Here is a 21356-nt window from a genome sequence, read left to right on the forward strand (position 1 = left end):
TATTTGTTCAACCGCCGCGGGTTTGGCCAAAAACATCTAATGAGCATTTTTGTGAGGTGAAGCTATGCAGCCTTGTTGTTTAAACTCATTAAACCTCTAAAAAAGTGTTGAAGATAAGAAAACTGTTGCTGTGCGGACAACTCTAATGCACTTTCCCTCATCTCTCTCTCTTTCTGAAACATTCTGTGACGTTTTATCGTCCTGACGCCCTTCCACTACCTAACACCTTCCCCCAGCACCACCCACCCACTCATCTCACCTCGCAGTGGCCTCACGCACCAGCACTGCCATTAATCAGTGGCCAGGATCATGTCTGCCAGTTAGACTAAACAAGAGCATTTGTGAGGATTTGCTCCCCCTCATTAATCATCTTGACAGTTTGAAAAACACATTTCCCCTTTAATGACTGTATTTGGATAATCAGGTCTGTTCCCCTCCCTGCCAGCTTCTCTCTCGCTCTCTGTCCCTCTCCTGCCTTCGGTTTTTCCTCTCCCCAAAATGGCATTGAGAACAGCTGGGTTAGCTTACCGCCAAGGCAGAGAGGGCAAGGAGACCGAGTGGTTACCATCACCGCTGCTAAAAGAGGGGGGAGAGGGAGGGAGGGGGGGGTGTTGAGTCAGTAAAAATAATCATATTGCTCTGGAAAACTTTTGCTCTTGCTTAAGTAACCCCTGCCGCTTCTCATAACATTAACTTGGCTGTTCTGTGGTGTACACTCGCTACCACATAGACACACACAAGCATGTACACACACATTGACTGTCCATAAAATATCCCGACAGAGGGCGGAAGGAAAATCTGGTAGAGGCCTTGGGTAGAAGTTTCAGAGCCGTGTGGTATGTACAGGGTTGTCACATTATGAAGAATAATGGCAGGGTGTTGACAAGAGTACTTTTATCTCAGTGTTTTTCATTAAACAAGACCTGACAGATTTCTATAGCTTTATGTGCCCTTCGCTCTTGAGAGTGAGGACACGTATTTAACCTTTAATAGTAGATGTATGTACAATTAAAGTCTAAATGATTAGTCCTCCTGTTAAGTTTGACTTCTTTTTACAAATATTTTCCAAGTGCTGTACGACAGAGATTGTTTTCAACACATTTTGAAACATAATTATTTTAAAAACTTATTTCTTCTACCCAGGCTCATTCTGACGTACTCCTATATACATTTTCTGGAGAACTTCGTTGCAGTCAACTCAGCTCTGCATCTCAAATCTGTCGACGTACATGGCTAGCTACTGGACAAATTGGTAACAGCGGGAAAGCCATCCACATGCAGGTAAGCGGTCAGCTGGTTAGCGAGAAAAAGAACGCCATCATATCGCTTTGTAGCGTTCGTTTTAAAGACAAAATGCAGCCATACAAACCTCTGGCTACATAATTTGCAATCTCCAGTAACGTACCGTATATAGGGCTAAAATCTTTTTAGAATGAGCCTGTGTTGCATTTCTTTTGTCTTTGTCATGATGACAGTATATTACTAGTTATTTTACAGCTTTCTCAGCAAATAATTTTATGTTCAATAGACGTTTAATAGATATCTAAATGTAGACAGCTTTTCTAAAACAAGGCTAAACTTGGGCTGCCAGTGAAAATCTAATAGACGTCTAAGAATAGCCCAAAACTAGACTAGTCGTCAAATAGACATATTAGACAGACTTTATATGTGTACTCATTCATTTCTGTTTATATGATCACTAGTCTAGTTTTGGCTTTATTCTTAGACGTCTATTAGATTTTCACTGACAGCTCAAGTTTAGCCTTGTTTTAGCCAAGATGGCTGTTTAGAGCTCTATTAGACATCTATTAGGCATCTTTTAAAAACAAAAATGCTTGCTGGGTATTGAGCTTAAAGTGCAATTCAAAGGCTTATCTAGGTTATTGTGTGGCTAATTAGGCAAGTCATTAGATAACAATGGTTTGTTCTCTATTGCCAATTGTTTTTTTTTTTGAGTTAGCTAATAATATTGGCCTTAGAAAATATTTTCTTGCCAAACTAAAAGAAATAAGGGGTGACACGTGGCACAGTTTAGTGGTTTGAGTCCTATCTGTGTCAGTTGGTATTTGTGGAGTTTGCATGTTCTCCTTGTGTTCATATGGGTTTCCTTCGGGTGCTCTGTTTTCTTCAACAGTCCAAACACATGTGATATAGGTGAATTGGGTAAATGAAATTGGCCTTAGTGTATGTGTGTGAATGAGTGTGTATGGGTGTTTCCCAGTGATGGGTTGTGACTGGAAGGGCATCCGTTGCGTAAAACATATGCCAGAATAGTTGGCGATTTGTTCCGCTGTAGCAACCTCTGAAATTCAGACTGAGCCAAGGGAAAATGAATGAATGAACCTATATCTTTTGTCTTTGCCATGATGATAATATATTTTACAAGATATACAAGAGCTGTTGAGCTTTAAGTGCGATTCAAAGGCTTAATTAGGTTAACTTTGGCTAATTAGGCAAGTCATTGAACAACAATAGTTTGCTCTCTAGCCAATTGTTTTTTTTTAAGTAAGCTAATAATATTGGCCTTTAAAAATGTAAAACTGCTTTGATTTTAGCCGAACTAAAAGAAATAAGGGGCGACACAGTGGCTTAGTCGGTCGCACTGTCACCTCACAGCAACAAGGTCACTGGTTCGAGTCCCGGCTGGGTCAGTTGGCATTACATGTTCTCCCTGTGTTTGTGTGGGTGTCCTCCGGGTGCTCTGGTTTCCCCACAGTCCAAACACATGCGGTAAAAATGAATTAGGTAAGCAAAATTGGCCATAGTATTTGTGTGTGAATGATTGTGTATGGATGTTTCCCAGTATTGGGTTGCAGCTGGAAGGGCATCCTGTGTGTAAAACATATGTTGGATAAGTTGGTGGTTCATTCCACCAAAGGGATTAAGCTGAAGGAAAATGCATAAATGAAAAGAAATAAGTTTTTTTTTAGAAGACAAAATATAGTAAATACTGTTACAAATATTCATGCTCTGTTAAAAATCACTTGGGAAATATTTTAAAAAGAATAAAACATTTTGCAGGAGGGCTAATAATATTTCACTCAACTATATATTGTATACATTGCAGGATTTTTAATTTTCCAGCTTTGTCTTATCATCACCAATTCTTTTAGTCTTTTTCTGCCCAGCATGTGTCAGACGGCAGCTTAATGCATAGTGTTTAATGGATTGGTTGACCTTTTGGGTTTAACACCTCGTTGTGTCATAGTCGCACCTAACATTGCCTGTTGAAAGTTTATAAATGATGTCATAGAGTCCACTTAAACCCTGACTGCACATGACAGTAGTATTTAAACATTAAGACAATGTTATACCAAGCCTTAGGCTTAGGGCAGCAGGTAAAATAAACAAGCGTTCCATATTCCTCAAAGTGAGGTTCACAAATGACAATATATTGATTATTATTGAGCACATTATTCTGGTGTAATGTAGCTATAGTTTGAATTATATGCTGATTATATGTACTGTTTATACATCCTGACACTGAAGTGCACACAAAACCACATGATGTTCAATCATGTTATCTAGTAAATCAAAACAGTTGCATAATAGAAACTGAAAACATTCCCCAGCAGATGTCACTATGGAATATAAATTATGACATTTCTAATTCTTAATAGGATGTAGTCATAGTTATTGTAAGGGCCAAATACATAAAAAAAAATCCCATAAAGTGACTTGAGTGCAATTTATTACCATGTGTTGGGTCACTGCACACATTGAACAGATTAGGTTTTAGTTTGTCACAAGAAGGAAGCAAGATTGGTTTCTTGCTTTTGTCAATCTAGACAGCATTTTATTGGACATTGATATATATATCATCAATCTTTTTAGTTATTTTATGCAAGATATACAAATCTTTAAACTTATAATACTTGTAAGCACTTTGATCAAGACAAATTAGTAAACTTCCAATTAATCTTTTTTTTTTTCATTTATTTCCATTCGAGTCCTGATCCAGATTTCAGTGTTGACGTGGTTGTTCATACCACAATGATTTCTGAATAATTAATTGATGCTAAATATTATAATGGATGCTGAAAAATCTGCTTTGCCATTACAGGAATCACTTATATGGTGCAATTTATAAAAATAGACAAGTTAATTTAATTTGCAATATTTCACAGTGTGACTGTTTTATTGTATTTCTGATTAAATAATTGGAAAAATCTTGTTTCTAAAACATTGTAAGAAATCTTACAGACGTTTAGACTTTTAGATTTTTTATTGATAATGTGTATAGTCTCAAAGCTAATAAACATGGACTAAAAGTCTGAAAAAACTCAACTTTTTTCCTCTGCTCTGTAGAACGCATGCTAACATATAATAGAGGAAGCATGAGGTAACTGAAACATTTTCCAAAGCAGAGCCGGAAAAGGTGCTGTCACTCCGGGCATGACTTGGGATCAATCTTCACCCCACCGTTCCGGTGCCAAGGCACGAATTTTCATGCACACAACATTCGTGACATTCGGTGCTGTGCTCCCCCAGCGCGTTTGCAAATGGAATCCAGCTGTAGCGGTGGAATGCATTATTAGTGGTTAGCCATAATTGCGACACACTTGTTTGCCTGCGTTGTCAGGCTGTCGTCACGCATACACACAGTTTCACTAGACAAATGGGATGGCTACGAGATCACTGGGCAGAGGTGCGCACCGCCGCAGTTTTTTGTTGTTGTTGCTGGCATAGTATTTTGTTATGTGGTTGATGTGATTAAGAGTCCCGTGGAAAGCCTTCAGTAGATTTTTTAAAATCATGAAGCAGAAGCAGTTGGGTGATTGATTGCTTTATGAGCTTGAGGAGAGTGTGTGTATGTGTGTGTGAGAAAGAGAGCGGCCTGGTCTGTATCACCATGACAAACAGTCATCAGAGTACTCATGCGGTAATTAACAGAATGTAATGTATATGGAAGTTTGCGAAGGGAGAGAGAGTCTACATTAGGCTAACGCAATCAAAGAGACAACGAGAAAGTAACAAGAGAGAAGCCAGGGGAGAAAGAGGGTGTAGGTGAAGAGAGACAAGAGACAAGATCTAAACAGAGAGAGACAGCCTAAGAAAAAGAGTCGGCGAGGGAGGGGTGATCTAACTCTCTCCCTCGCTCATTCTTTTTCAGGTTGGGGCTGTCAGACTCATGAGTTGCTGTGGACTTGGCGGCTAATTGAGGAGCAGCTCCACACCCTGTCGTCATTAATCACTAGGGCTGCCGGGCTGCCTGCCCGGGACACTGCTGTGATGGGCTGCAGCTCTCTCTCTCTCACACACAATCTTTCTCTGCTCGGTAGTTGACTGGACACTTCGGGAAAGGGGGGGTCTCGTCCCCCCACCTCCATTCTAAGCCCAGTGGGACCGCAGAGAAAGGGAGAAAGAGATCAATCAAACAGGTGTATCCCTGCTGAGAAGACACTGGTCAGGGACTAAATTAACTCCACACCCCCACCCACACATCCATCCAGCTCCCCTCCCCTCCACAAGCAGGCGACAGAAACAGAGTGACTGCATATTGACTCAGCTGGAGCCTGGGAGACGAGGGAGAGAAAGATAAATGGCAGGGAGAGATTGATGAGGAGAAAGACGGAGAGAAGCATAGAGCAGGAATGTGATGAACGAGTGGGAACGGGGTGATGGTAGGATTAATCCCTCGCTTTTGAATAAAACGTAAGAGTCCTCCCCTCAGTTTGACCTTTCTGTACTGGCTTTAACTAAAATTGTATTTTTTCTAATACTTCATCAAAATGCTGAGAACATGATATGTTTCCAGAGTTCTACTTTTGCAAGACAAACTCTTGACTTAATTCAGCAATTTCTCTCTTTAGTCTTTGTAGTTGCATTGCTTACCACTAGGGGTGATGTAAGCCATGGTATGAAGTTTTTAATTCTCTTGGGCTCTGCCCAAATAGTCTGTAACTCTATTAAATAACTTCCTCTCAGAGTCTCACAGGAAGTCATTCAAGACCATTTCTAAAATAGACTCTTGGCGCTGAAACTTTCTTAAAGATCTGAACCTCTCTTTATGTCAACAAAATGCTATAATACAGTTTAGAGACTGTCAACTGCAGTTTATACATCATTCTGGCCCGTGACTTGTGTTTTGGATAGACAATTTACTATTAGTGAGTCTACATTGTGTCTAACGAATATCTAGAGATGGAACTGAGAAACATTTTCCTGTTATTTTCATCTCAGCCTTTTCTACTCTAGTCTTGACCTCCTGGTTGTCCATAAGAGGAACCGTATGCTGTGTCCTTGTTGGATAGCCTGAGTTAACAGAGGCGGTGGAGTGATCTATTCATTTAATGGCCCTGTCAAGTGACACCTGTGCTGCGTCCTCTCCTGTCTGAAGTGCTAATGAACTGAGAATCTGTGTGTTTGTGTGTGTGTGTGTGTGTGTGTGTGTGTTTGGCTCGTCCTAGTGCTTAAAAGCAGCTCCACTCACACTGTTTCAGGGTAATGGTTTTGAAGATGAGTTGTACACACTGACTGTATCTGTACAAGGTTTTAAGCCTAACACACTCATGCACATCACATCAACAATATTGAATCTTGACCCTCTTTGCAGCACAGCATTAAACAGGACTTTCTAAACCATAGGACACGACACACTCGGGTCAAACAATGGGGACTGCACTCCTGGGGGTCATGTCAAGCATTTGATAAATATTTCTCTATTAACAGCCTCCCATTGTCATCTTTTGCCCTTTGTGTAGCAAGGCAATCCATCAGAGTGCACTGGGAGTGAGTGCATGGCTCCCATGGGTTATTACCAGGCTATCATTGAGCTGTATTTAAGACCCAATACTCCCTTGTGCTGAGGCAGCTCTTTACACAATGCTGCAGAGGCACAAACAAGCAGCAGTGACTAACACTGCACTTTCACATCACGAGCAGAACAGTAAACAGACAGAGGACCTTATTTTGTGTTAATAGCTTGAACTAATAGGGAACAAAACTGTCAGTAGTGTAGAAAGATAAAGTCAAGGATTAGTTGCTCAAGTGAAAGTGCAGTGCATTTTATTAAATGCCAACCAACAAAATAAAAACCTGTGAATGTTCAGATAGATAGATAGATAGATAGATAGATAGATAGATAGATAGATAGATAGATAGATAGATAGATAGATAGATAGATAGATAGATAGATAGATAGATAGATAGATAGATAGATAGATAGATAGATTGGTCTGTATTTTTTACGAGTTTGGCTTGCATAGTAACTCATGATTTGGGCATGTTACTAAAAGTGCAATAAACATATATTTGAAAGAGAAGCGAGGGACGTCATCTATAAATGTAATCAAGTATCATTTATTACACAAAATAAGACTTTATTAAATGGATAGCGCTGCCATCACAACATAGTACTCTTATTTGAATTCTTTTCCCCTTCTCCATATCCATCCCCAACTTGCAGAGTCAGCTACAATAGAAAATATATCACATCTTTCTGTTTTATTCTTTGAACTGTACAAGTACAAAATAAACGCCAAATCATAAGGAACAAAGTAGCTGTTGACCAAGTCATGCTCATCCATTCTCCAATAAAGAGACTGAGTTGCACAGATGTAACGCATGAAAGAAAGTGACATTAACAGAAAGACTGTATGTCAGAGAGACAATTTGTTGTAGTCCGTCATTTCATTATTACAAAGTGTATTATGGGAGCAACCATATTCATACTGTGAAAATACTGCGTCTTTGTGAAAATGATATAGAATGAAATTTGGCAGCAAATGTCCCATAGAAACAGTCAAGCGCTCAAGTGAAAAATAAATATACACTTTTGGTAAATTGGAGAAAAAAAAAAAGAAAAATTGATCAGATAAAGTAAATGGAGTTCCGGCATTCTCATTAGCGCTCCGCCTAAAGTTCATAGGGGTTCCCTAATATCCTAATAGAAATTTGGATGACCATTAATTAACAGTCATCCAAAGCAGATGAGATTTTATTCCTCAATGGATGTGATGAGCCGTTATTTGCTTCTTTCTTTAGAGGGGAATCCTGCTTGTTCCTGTGCTTTTCAGCGAGCTCATGCCATTAACTTTACACTGTCCTTAGTCTTTTAATCACTGGTACCCAAGAGCAGAAGCTGAGCCCAGTCTCTGGCTATATAGAGCATAGGGAGAATAGTAGGGCGCTGTGGCTGGGAGAGAGTGCATAGGTAGGGATGGAGCTCCTGGCAAATGTGCCTTCCCGTAGGGGTGATACCTTGCCAAACCTAGACCAGGTGACCCTCGCAGGGACAGGGAACTTGGAAGTGCCCCTGGGCTGCTAGGAGGAGGCAAGTGGAGGTGGCAGGAAGCAGCAGAGGAAACAGAAGAAGGATAGCCCGAAAGCAGCTTCCCATCCACACCTGGCAGAGCCGTGTGTGTACGCAAATGGGCCAGGAGTTCCTCTGAGGTGGCAAAGCGTTTGTCACATGGGCCACCCACTGAGACCCAGTTACAGGCGTGAGGGAGTGTTTCATTGGGCAGCATGAAACCGTAGGTATACAGAGGATGGGACAGAGATGAGGTGGCACTAGAGGACAGAGAACTGGGGTGGAGTGAGTGGAGGTGATGGGTGGGATACATTAGAGGAAAGCCAGACTTAAGGGCTGATGATGGATCGTGAACGCAGGAAGAGCAGTTGCTGCCCCCGAGGTGGGGTGCATTGGGGTAGGTCAGGCAATATGGGTCCCTGCACAAGCCCTGCATGAAAGAGGGAGGTGAGGCCCCTGTGAGAGGACTGGAGCTGGGGTGCTTTCCTGGAACACCCATCCCTAAACTAGATTTCGCTGGATCCAACCCAGGCACAAACTGAGATGGATAGCCGGTATAGGCCCCGACAATGGAGCCGTGGTAGCCCATGGTGGAGGACGGGAGGGGAAAAACGGAGTGGCCTGGTTTGAAGGGTGACACAGGGGCGATGTGGCCTGTGCCCAGGCTGGGCTGAGGGGGTTGGGAGTCAGTCTTACTGTCCGGTTGAGGACTGCTGGAGGAACTGGCACTGCTAGAGTTCACACTAGCACGTGCATGACTGGAGTTGGCGATTTGTACAACGTCCAGGCTTGATTTATTGTGGTCCGAATCTTTTTTGCCATTGCGATCACTACCACTGCTGCTGCTGTCATTCCCTGGGTCTGAACCTGCAGCTTTGGAGTCCATGTGGGTGGTTTGTAGATGTGCTGTTTTCTGTGAAAGAGGAGACTGAGACTGCCGGTGTGTGTGTGACTGTCCAGATGTTTGCTGAGGGGAGCTGGCCCGTGGAGATGGGGCATGCGGAGGTAAAGACGTGCACGTCACAGATGAAGAACTGCCATTTGGCACTCTGAACCCCGCTTTATCTGCTGAGCTGTTGATCCCAGCACCCTCCTTTCGGCATTCTGATCCAGTTTTAGAGTAAGGCTTAAAGCTGGACTTGTCATCTAGGTTCTGATGCTCCCCAGACTTCAGGCTAGAGCTGCTGGAGCGGCTGTCCTTGTCTCCATGGCTGCTGGAGGAGAGGGATCCCAGTTTAGAGGAGGGAGGAGGATCTGGCTTTCCGATCTGAGAGCAGGTCTGAGCCAGCAATGCTAGGGGACTCTTTTTAGCATCCAGCTATGGGAAAAAAAGAAGAAATTTTAAATGAATGATTTTGGTTTTCTTACCACCAACAAAATGACACTTCATTTATAGACCAATTTTTTGGCATGCCCTCAGTGATATGTCATATTTCAAGGAAGATGCAATAATTCTATTTACGCTTGGATTATTTATAAATGACATCATCATCATAAAAAACTCGCATGGATATTAAATTTTATTTTAAATGATGTTAATTTGCATGTCAAGGGTGAATTAAATCACTTGACATATTGTTGTAGTTTTTGCAGCACTCAAAGTGTGCCGAGCATGCAGAGTTTTATACAGGTTATTAAAAAGATTGCACAATTTACTTTTTTAAAGTTCCATTTGTGTGCCAAAAAAGCACGTAGATGCTGGAAGCTTTAACCACCTAAGAGCAGTAAAGGCGCACGTCAGTAGCGATTAAGGAAATGTGAAACCTTAAAATGTTGCCAGAGCACGGCCTCATCTAAATCCGGACTATTTCTTCAAACTGCCGCTGAATCGCTTTCAGGATCTTTCGGCTAAATCCGAATTACATATTAAAACGAGCCGCGCAACATGGAGCTTAGAGCTAAAAAACGTTGACGCAAAATATTGCGTGTACTACACGACTCGGGCACAAAATAAAGAGAACACCCTTTCGCTTTATAGAAACTAGGACAAACACGCAACTCTAACACATACAAATGTAATGTATATATTTTTACTTCGCAGAAGTAAGAAACAAATGGTTTAGAAGTCGTACCTCAATGCTCACGGGCGCCGAGCTGAGCGGCTGGAGATACTCTGGGTGAAGTATGTGACTTGTGTGAGCGGTCAACATTTTGAGAATCCGTATAGGCAGCCTTTTCTCCTGACGCGCGGGATCACGGTACGGCAGTGAGGCGATCGAGTCGACCTGGAGTCCTAAACAAGTGGGCGAACTATCGTTGGTAATGTAATGACTTTTAAAGGTCTGCTGGTTCCGTGGACTGACTGCAAATCCAGGAGGCAGTTCGCTCATCTGGATCGGGGCGGATCAGAGACCTGTCGAGGGCAGCGACGGGGCGGGTGTTCAGTTTTCATTTAGAGATATCCAGTGTTTTCAGTATAGAGCCAAACGACATTATATCCCGTGAAATATCCAGTTGAAACATCAGCTCTGCCTGTAGTCCAGAGAAAGAGAGCTGTTACAGTGTCTATGAAGAAGAACGTACACTCCGTCTCCACATCGTTCCGTCACCGAATCGGTGTTGCTCGAAACCCCAGCAGGATCGCGAGTCCTTTACGCGCAAACGACGACTTGACAAATATGAGAAGTATTGTGTACTTGTCTTAAAATAAAAAGAAACAAACAACAAGGCAGAATATCGTGTCAAATAATGGCATTCCGTTGGTCCGTGCGCTCTCCGGTGTGTGTTCACTACACCCTCCGTACGCATATACACTGTGCTCGTACGGGAGATCTGAGGGAGAACTTCAAAGCGCTCAGCCGCCGTCCAATCACATGCATCTGCATCGGTAATAAGTGGGTAGGCACAACAGAGGCGGAGACTGTCCTCCTCTTTCCTCTGACTCGCTCCGGACCCGCTGGCCAAGTGTTTGATCGTTGTATGTCAAAACACGCAAAGGCTGTGGCATGCCGGTTTACCATTTATTTGATATATTATTGCCATTTTTTACTGGTATTTATTTTGTAGTTTTACATTTAAATACTACTGCTGAATGTAAACACTTATAGTTATAATAAAAACTATAGTATAATCAATAGTATCTTGTTTGTTTTCACAATCTATTGCAATCTTCAACTCTATTATACTTTACACTGTTTATTTGTTTGCTAATAGGCATGGGCTGGTATAAGATTCTAATGGTCATGATAACACTAATGGTCACGATAACAAAGGTTTCACGGTGACGTTATTGTGATTACTGCTCTAAAATATGTTCTGTGAAAAATACCAACAACTTTTTATTCCTTGAACACAATATATTTTATTTTACCAACATTTAAAATGTTTTAGAATTGTAAACATGTCAAGCTAAATAATTAAAATGAATCATTAACTTCTGCTATTTATTAGTTAACACAACACAGATTTCTTTACAACCTGAAAAGGCATCTTTGGATATCTGTCTTTACTTTGAGTATGAAGTAAGTAAGCCACTGCACTGTTCAGATGCTGGATGTTGGTTTATAAGCAATTTGTATCTCAGCTGTTTGCTGAATCATGTGCTGACTAGTAGCTTTTGATTTGGAGGATCCTTTTTTGCTGAAGCTACTGCTGCCCTTAAAAAACTAAATAACTGTAAAACATGTAAAAAAAACACTTAAGGAAAGGTATAACAGATTTTTTGTTTGCGGTTTTAAAACCTTGACTTTTCCAAACTGCGGTAAAGGGTTATTATCCCATGCCTATTTGCTACTATTTTTGCCTGCTATTATTATTATTTTTAAATTTTTTTTGTCGATCCAATCATGAGTTGACATTGCTAAATCTGAAATGTTGTGAGCTTGTCCACTTTCAGCCACTTTCAAAGGCAGTTGAAAACACATTAGACAGGATTGCTTTCAAAGTGTAAATGCTCATGTGGTCGAATGCGCTCAGAGAGCTGCACACAAACAAAAATAAAACCTAATTTATAAACATTAGTGCTTTTGAAGTGCACTGGCCAGACAAGATTTCAATTAAATCATCTGAAATCACAAGTCTGGTTTGAAATTTAGAAAGCACAATGATTTATCATCAATGCATTAAAGCTATTTTTATAGCGTTTTTCATCTATAATACAAAATACCCCTCATCATACTACATTAATTAGTGAAAAATGTATTTCTAATTAAATATGTGTTTTACACTTAAACATAATTTGTCCATTACGATGATAACTGTGCAAGTAGATGGTTGTATTAAAAAGGGGAAAGCAGAGATTGTGGTAGCAGTTCTTTTTTTAGGTCAAACAAGTCAAATGATACTGAGCAATGCATTCATACATAATAACAGCATGCCTATGTGTGCGCCTCCAGTTCTGGAATGTTAATAACTTTATTACATTATCCCATGTTACTTTGCCATTGAAGTAATTTAGCTAACTTAATTATGCAATGAATTGGCTTAATCATTGAAAAATGAAGCCTGACAGAGGCTATTACAGGGAGACCGTGCTAATTCGTGTCTAAGTAACTTTGAAGTTCAGTATATTTAATGGCTTTGATTGTTCGTAAGTGCTTATACCCAGCATTATTAAATTGGACCAGGTTGTATTACATTATTTTGGCAAGCCCGTTTCTAAAATTGAAGCTGAGTTGTAGCTGGTTTGCAAGGAAATAATATTTTATCATATTATGATATTTTTTTATTTTATATTCTATGACATATGATACGTGTGTATAACATTTCAGCAATATTTCAATTTGAAGGTTGTAGAAAGGTTGCCCTCGTTTTGCACAGCATGAAAAGACACTCTAAATGTATGGATGTAAGAGAAAATTTATGTTGCTCTGAATGGCAGTACCTGTCAGGTGAGTCAGAGACATGAGAAAGGGCTCATCTCTGAAGCTGTTCTCGGGGTTAAAAACAAAGAGCACCTGGGAAGCTTCTTGAAAGGTGATGTTGCCTGCCTTAGTGTAATAAAAATGACAAAAAGACAGAATGCATGAACTGTTGACCCAAGGAGAGGAGGAGCCACAGGCAAACATGTGTTTGCAGGGCTTTGTCTGGTGTATCTGGGTGGTAGAGGTGAATATTCATTTAATAATGGTGCACAGAAAGGAATGAAGGCCTCAGGACACTGCATTTCAGAGGCAGAAAGAGTTTTAAGCTTGTCAGCAACCTGTCATTTTAGATCCCACATACAGCACACACACAAACAGCCTCCCACACACTCACAAGTGCCTTCAGACGATCAAAGTTGACTGGAGTGGCAAAGTATTAAACCGCTCTCAATCATACCTAACAGTTATTTCTGTCTCGCTAATCTAAACTGTTAAGTTAATTAAACTGTCACTCTGTCTCGCAACACCAGAGATGCATCTCACAGTAGATTGTTTTGAATGCACGTTGTCTTATTTGTTCAGGAACGACTCAACGTTGAGTCCACGCACAGGCGCATCTGCCATTGTTAAACAAGGATCTCTTTACCTGCGGCGTCCAAAGCCATTTAACGTTCTGCACGTGCGCGTACATATATATATGTGTGTGTGTTGAGAGATAGCAGCGGTGGTTGAATGAAGTCACCTCTCCTTCTGTCAACAGCCCTGATGTTTGCTTTGTCATTATTAGTGTCATCCATCACTTGCCACCTAGAGTCTGTAATGCCCGTGCAAATCTATAAAACTATAGGAACATGCAAATGTGGATGATGTGCTCGGGGTTAAGTGAGATGATTCGATCGCTTCCTTTGAACAGATCAGTTGTCTTTGCCTCAGACAAACAGATACTCCAGCTTTTGACAGGTGTGGTCTAACCTGTCAGCGAGCCTATTAATGTGGGTTGACGCTTTGTTGATGCTTTTACAGTTGCTGATCCATCCCTGTTGCCACTCTGTAAAGTTTGGTCAAGATGTCTGGAATGTTTCCGTTTGTCTAGAAGTGATGTTACTAGTCAAAAACCCAGAATCACAGGGTGTAACCATTGTTTTATTCTTAGAAAATGAAGGATCGCTGCAAAAAAACATGAAACGCAAACCTAAAACCTCAAATCTTAGAATTCCAATGGTTTGGAATTAAGATGGATTGCCTTACAAAAACATTTTCAGGATAAGTGAGTTTGGCAGGGGGCAAAGGTGTGGGTGGAATGGAGGGAGTTTAAAGGCACCCTAGAGGAGGAGGAAGGGAAAATAAAAAAGAGAGAAAGAGAGTGAGAGAAAGAACTGAGGGCGGGCTGGAACAACGGGGAACAGCTCCTTTCAAGTCTGGCCTTGAAGTGGGCTGCTAACAGCTGTTTTGACGTATAAATGACGGATGGTCATTTCCTGTTGTGGATTTTAAGGGGCAGGCCTCCCCTTTAAGAGGCCTGTCTGACCAATCCCTGTTAAGCCTGAAGGCGTTCGCCTATGCATGACTGTATCAAAGCACAGGCTTTACCATAACTTTGACTAAACAAAGGGCTAAAAGCAGAGGCTAGACTTCCTGCTTGACCATAGCCCACTCATATCCTTCACTGGTCACTCAGAACAGATTACAGAAGTGCAGAAGAAAACCTACCGGGATTTTAAAGCAGGCCATAATTCATTTTAATGCGAAGAAGTGACTGACGTGAAGCTTGGAGGGAAAAAACAAAAATAATTGAATTAAAACCGAAATAGCTAGTTTTATTTAACATTTGCAGTTCTTGTCGTTCTCAATTTACATTTTATATTTTTATTCTTGCCTGGCACAGAACGGTTTGTCACTCTTTGGTACAGACTGAGAGACGGCAAAGCCAAACAAACAAAAAGGATGCAAATCACTTGCATTTAATTACCTGTGACTGATTTATGAGGTGAGTGGTATGAAAAGGGAGCCCAGAGGCAGGGAGTCTGCAGCTCATGCCTGGTCTGTTCTCCAGAAATAATAATCCTGTGAAAAAAGAGGGACAGGACAGCTTTATGGAGTGTAGCTGACATGCGAGACCAACCCTGGAGAACTGTAAAACGCAGCACTCTCCTTCTCTCTGTGCTTTCACAAACCTCACAATCCTTCCGAGTGATTGTGAGATTTTTAGGATCAAATATTTAAAAGCGCACCGTTCCACGTCTCGGTGGAGTGTTGTGTGTGTGCGACAGACATGATAGAGAGTCTACCAAAAACAGTCAAGGAAGGTATCATGAAAAAGAGCCCAAAAAAACCCGAGTCGAGTCAAAAATGAAGATTTATGTAGTTCGCTGCGAATAACACACACACACAACATATGCGCAGGGGTAACAAATGACAGGAAAGGCTTTTCCCAGAATTCTCTGAGAATGGGAGCTTCTCAGGTTGATTTAATGACTCATCTCTGTGTTTTGGTATAATCAGACTTGAACATCTTGACTCTCTCTGATCCAGAGACGTGAGTGATGGTGTGATGACAGGATAAATATTTGTGTGAAACCACATGCGCATGTGACGGAATGGAATATCACACAATAAGATGGATGAAGTAGACTTGAGTAATAGTTATATACCCAGTAAAAGCTCATTTCCATGTTTTTTTATGATATCGCTCTCTCGGAGGCTTAATGGCTCGTCTCTCTTGTCGCCTGTCTGATCAAGAGCCCAGCACATCTACTCATCTTCCTGTCTCGCTGATTATCTCTGACTGATTATGTACATGCCCTACAGTTAATGACAGATCTTTATTTAGCTTTCAAACATGTCATGTGCACCAAAACACACACGCACGCGCACACACAATGAACTTAAACGCACCCTTCTCGCTCAAACAAAAGGTCCCATTGTCCTCCACATGGTGAAGTTATCAGGAGGGGTGGGAGAACTACTCAACTACACACAGCAGACCCACAAATCAGATTGCTCTATATTGTTGTGTGAAATCTAAGCAGACATCAAAAGGTGTTTTTTTTTATCTGTTGCTGGCCCAGAAAATGCTTGCGTGGAGCAACAGTCCCTCCATTCACAGGGCTCATGACACGTTCCAGTTTAGTAATGCATGGGGCTGAAAGTAATCTCTCCGTTGCTTTGGCTAGTCTGATTCACTTTTTAGAGTTGACATTTATTTCCTAATTTCATTTCTGAGTCACCTTCATCGGCACACACTGAAATTATTTAAGTTTGTCACTCAACGTAGACTTCAAAGTAAAGAGAAGATAATGACCTAGCCTGCAATAGTCTTGTCAATCAGCTCACAGTTGACTGACAGGGCTCAAACAAACGCATGCCAGTAGATCTCTGAGCAGGTTATGTCATTGTGTCACACATAATGAAAAGATGTAAACTTGCTGCCTGAACAATAACAACTCAACAGCCCAGTTCTTGGCGGCTTGTAAAAACTGCAGTAAAAACACAGATGTTTTCCTTCATCACCTCCCTGAAGTCCTCCGTCAATTCTGAAAAGACGATTACATCATATATTCATATAATGACAAAATGAATGATCTTGTAATGCTAAATTTGTAGTCGACATAGCACATTCTCTTCATTTATATATATATATATATATATATATATATATATATATATATATACCCCTCACAAATCTATCTTTTAAATTCATATTTTTAATAGGAAGTTATATAATAATATATTTTAAAAAAATCAAGAAGAGCAAAAATATTTTAAAATTTGTTAAAAATTTGTAGGTTGTTATTTTTGCTTGAATTTAATTGTATTATCTTTCAATTTCTAATTATGTCTGGTGACTAAAATATTGATTTAATAAGTATATCTGTTTAATGAATCAGTTTTTTTAATGCACGTTTTTTATATTCACTGAGAAATTGATTAAAAATATTTATTTTCAAAATGGGCTGTGCTCAATTATGCTGAGCACTGTATATACATGCAACAGTTCTGTCCAGTTCTTGAATTTGATTGGCTAAAAGCCGTGCTATATTTCTGCACTTGTACAGCTGTATATTATTATTATTATTATTATTGTTTTATCTACAGTTTTCTGTTGTCCTTGTTAATCATTACAGCCCTGGATATATGGGACATTAAATTTGTGTAAAATATATATTTAAAAAGGTGGCAGCATCAAAGCTCCAAAAATGCCAATTTATCAAATTTAAAAGGCTGATACAAGGCGTGTAACGTTTCGAGCACGTGGCTCTTCATCAGACAGTGTTTATCACAATAAGTTGGTCCTTTTTTATTATAAATATTGCACTTTTTGCTGTTTGGCTGAGCACCCAGTTAAAGTGATGTACATGCTTTTGTACATTTTCTCAAAAATAAAATAGTGTGACATTGTCAAGAATATAAAAACAAAATGTGACCCCTAAGTAGAATTCCATTGGGGTCCTAAAAAACTGAGAAAACCTTCTATTTTTAACTTTTAAAAAATCTATATACTAAATTTGACACAACCATGTGTACTTTTTAAAATAAAGATTGATGGGTTTTCTGTGATAGCTGATATATTTCTTATTATTAATATTTAAATGTTTATACTAGTAATAGTACTAGTTTTCCAAACATTTTCACAATTTTTTACTGGTAAATAAAATGTGTTAATTCATTAAATATATAAGTGTAACATTTTAAAAAGTATGCGTGGCACACTATGAAATGCTTTTTCTGTGCTCATTGTGACTGTATTATTTTTGTATTGATGTATCTTTCATAGTAGTACAGGATTTGACTGGATTTATGAAGTGAGATCTTGAGGCCTGAGGGAAAACTGGCCGAGTGTCAGCTGTCAGTCATCACAAGCTGCCGTATGGAGGAGCGCCCTGTCGGTCATGGTGACTTTGATGTGATGAGAGATGGAGGCGCTCAATTAAAAGCCTATCAGTGTGTAAGTAAATCAACACCTATCAGCCTTGTCACTTCAAACAAACGTTTATTATACTGCTCCGCCCACCTCATTAATCTCGCACTGTTCGCCTGTCAAGACGAGGTCACAGCCGAGGAACGAATAAGACAGACTGGATAAGGAAATGGATCTCAAAACATTTGGTCTAACTTGAAATACTTCACTGCGAGATCACTCGAGAGATCAGGATATTATGATTATGTTTTTTTTTTTTGTGCAAGTCTTTTAAGCTGTAGTCGTGATTGTATTTATAGCTGTAGTTTTAAAATCACTACTGTGTAATGGGCTTTAATTAAAAAGTAAAAGAGAAGGAGTTGCTCTTTGTCATTTTCTATCCAGTTCTTATTTGTAGCCCAACTATTTGATTAAATTAAATGGTCTAATAAAACAAGGAAGCTATCAGGGCGAGGAAAAAGCAAACTGTTTTCCTACATAAGAGGCTGATAAAATCATACGCAAGGCATTTGTTCTCAGGGCATGTGCATACTCATTTCAGATGCTATGTTAAGGGCAGTGAAATATTTCATTAGCTTGCTTGCGCAGAATCGCATTCGTTAAAACTGTTTCCCCTACTCTTTCACTGTCTTTTATATGACCCTAAATCACAGTAGTAAAAAGCCAAATCAGCATCTAATAATGTTGTGTTCACTGCTGTCCTTTCTGATTTCTTTTGCCATTTAGTTTAGACGCGATCTCCCGGTTTTCCGTGATTCATTTGATTTTGTTTTTCTGCAGAGAGCAAACTCAGGTTCAATCACATTTTACTTTTCTGGTCCTGTCTGGATTTGTCTCCCGTGCCCAATGACCTGGCCAAGTTTGAGCCTTATAAAAGGTTATTAGTTGCCAAGAGAGAGAGAGCACAAGCTTCTTCCACAAAGCCTGCCAGAAGGTTACACTGCCTGCGTGCTATAAATTACCCTCGACAGGCCGCTAGAACTGCGGTGCTGGAGGAGAGGAAGAGGGGAGGGAAGAGGGTGAAGAAGTGGGTGCAGTTTTCTTTTCGGTCCCCACTTGATGAATGAGCCTCAGAACAAGGCAGAGAATACATCATATCACCTTTAATAGGTACACATTTCCACCGCCATAACTCAGCGTTTAAAAATAGAGAAAAGCGATGAAATACGGTGCCGTATATTCCGGCCGTGACACTTTTACGAGTCCTCCCTGCAGTATAAAGGCATTGATTGCTATTTCAAAGTGCCGTGTCAGGCCCAATACTGAGTACAACCAGCTGCTACGCAGAGAGAGCGAGAGGTGGAGAAAGAGAGGGAGAATGAGTTACGACTGCTGAGATTTGGGTGATCTTTTCAGAGAGTCATCCGTAGCTGTAAATTTACAGTGTTTGTGCTCGGTGTTATTGAAACCAAACCCAGAGCTGCCTGTCAGTCATCCATTCTCGGAGCTGCTGGAGAGCATTCCTCTCCTGACAGAAACAGTCCCTCAGCGAAAGGTGAAAGAGAGCACAAATTACACATGAAACGACAAAAGGCTGGCGCTCGTGCTCTCTCTGTCTTCGTTTATGTCTCTCCCCCCCCTCGCCTTTTCTCTCTTTTTCTGTCTTCACACTTGCCTGTCTGAGGACTTGGAGCACATGTGTCAGAATTAAATGCTTGAGACTTTACCCTGTGTGCCTGCACACTAATTTTAAAGACAGTCATAGTGAATGCTGCTGAGAGTGTGGAATTAAAATGAACGTGCAAATATGTGCTGAATACTTTTCTCTCTGTAAAATAGCATTTGTGAGAAAATGGAACGAAGCATCTGATAATAAAGAATTAGTCTTTTTGCAATAAGCACTGCAAAACATTAAAAAACTGTCGCTTTCAGTTGGAACTACACTTCAGTTTCTACTTCAAAATGTTCATTGTTTATATTTTCACTTTGATGGACCCAGTAGAAAGGATGTGCATGTTGAAGGCAGAGCCCCAGAGATCCCAATAGGACTTTTCTGAAAAGTTTGCTAAGCTTTTCAAATACCAGAAATAAACTCAGAAAGAACTTTATTCTTGCCAGCTTTTGTTTAAAATTACATGATACCAAAAAAACTATTTATTTCAACGTACACTACTGGTCTAAAGTTTGGGGTCAGTATGATTTTGAAATGTTTTAAATAAAAGCTTATCCTGCTCACCAAAGTTGCATCTATTTCTTTAAAAATACAATAAACAAAGGAATTGTGAATATAATAATATAAATATTTTACAAATAAACCATTTTTTTTACGTTTAATAAATGCCGCTTGATGAACAGAATAATTTTCTTTAAAAAAGACATGAAAAAAAAATAAAACTGACCCCAAACTTTTGTGATATTTTGTGTTTTCACAATATCTTTTTTTTTAAAGCTCACACTGAGATTTCAACCACGATTTTGTAATCTGAGACAAATTTTGAAATTCTAAAATCTTGGGATTCCTGAAATCCTAGGCTAAAATCTGTGGTCTTTTATCATTAGTTTGACATGTTCATAGACAGCTGCTAATTGCCCATTGCGATTTAGATTTGCCCTCCGATGAAGTTCTGGCAATGTTAGAAGATTTCAGACACTTTGCTGCTGTGTGACAACAGCTGCAATTCAATTGCCCATGCGACGATTCAAATGTCAAAACAGTTTTTTCCACTGGTTTTATTATTGAGGAGTGTTGTATGCAAAATTGCTGTTACACATTGTTTATGTTTGCTGTAAGGAATCATTTCAGAACTTGGGATAGTGAAAGTGTCACGGGCAGATGATATCAAACTCGGTGGGAGTTTTCTTTCATGTTTTCTTTTGTGAGATCTTACAGTGTGACATGGGAGACATGTTCGTGCAGTCTGAATTTCTACAATCATTCAGGATTACAAAAAATTTCACATTGTGAGCTGGCCTTAATTAATGCTAATGAAACCCAGTGTTGTTCTTTTATCCAACATTCATAAAAACTTTTTAGTTCCAAAGAAGAAACCAGCATTCTTAAACATACTTTTGGGCCTCATGGACGTTTATAGAGCAAATTGTGATTGTAGTAGACATGAAATGGTTAAGTGGTGTTACGTGATCATGGTGGAGAGTCACAGGGTTACCGTACATAGAGGGTTTATATTGGTCAACTGTTCATTCACAGCCAGAACGAGATTGGTGAATGGGGGTAATCTTTGTTGACCAAAATCTACACTGTCAAATTATTTTTTTTTATTATTATGATTTATTGGGAAAATAAATTGGAGAAGACATTGGAACACATTTTTGCCTTGTTTATATTTTTATTTGATGTCCGGTCACTAATCATTTCTCTGGTTTACTCCACGTAGCCACTACATCGATAATAAAGTGTGCAATCATTGAACCTTCCAGTATG

At 39.9% G+C, this 21356-nt stretch overlaps 1 protein-coding gene and 1 long non-coding RNA gene across 2 annotated transcripts in view; one reads left to right on the forward strand and one right to left on the reverse strand.

The window, feature by feature from the left end:
• LOC141385810 (uncharacterized) overlaps positions 1-21356 on the forward strand; it is a 100653-nt gene that overhangs the window by 12043 nt on the left and 67254 nt on the right. Inside the window, exon 3 of the long non-coding RNA XR_012406849.1 lies at positions 1144-1281. This is a non-coding gene — a long non-coding RNA (uncharacterized lncRNA). The remainder of the gene's footprint in view (positions 1-1143; positions 1282-21356) is intronic.
• Positions 7283-10984, reverse strand: znf703 (zinc finger protein 703). Its single transcript, NM_131822.1, is given in 2 exon segments — positions 7283-9572; positions 10327-10984. Coding segments are annotated over 2 exon segments (1770 nt in total). The 5' UTR covers positions 10585-10984; the 3' UTR covers positions 7283-8060.

This window comes from Danio rerio, chromosome 5, assembly GCF_049306965.1.
Source record: "Danio rerio strain Tuebingen ecotype United States chromosome 5, GRCz12tu, whole genome shotgun sequence".
Lineage (NCBI taxonomy): Eukaryota > Metazoa > Chordata > Actinopteri > Cypriniformes > Danionidae > Danio > Danio rerio.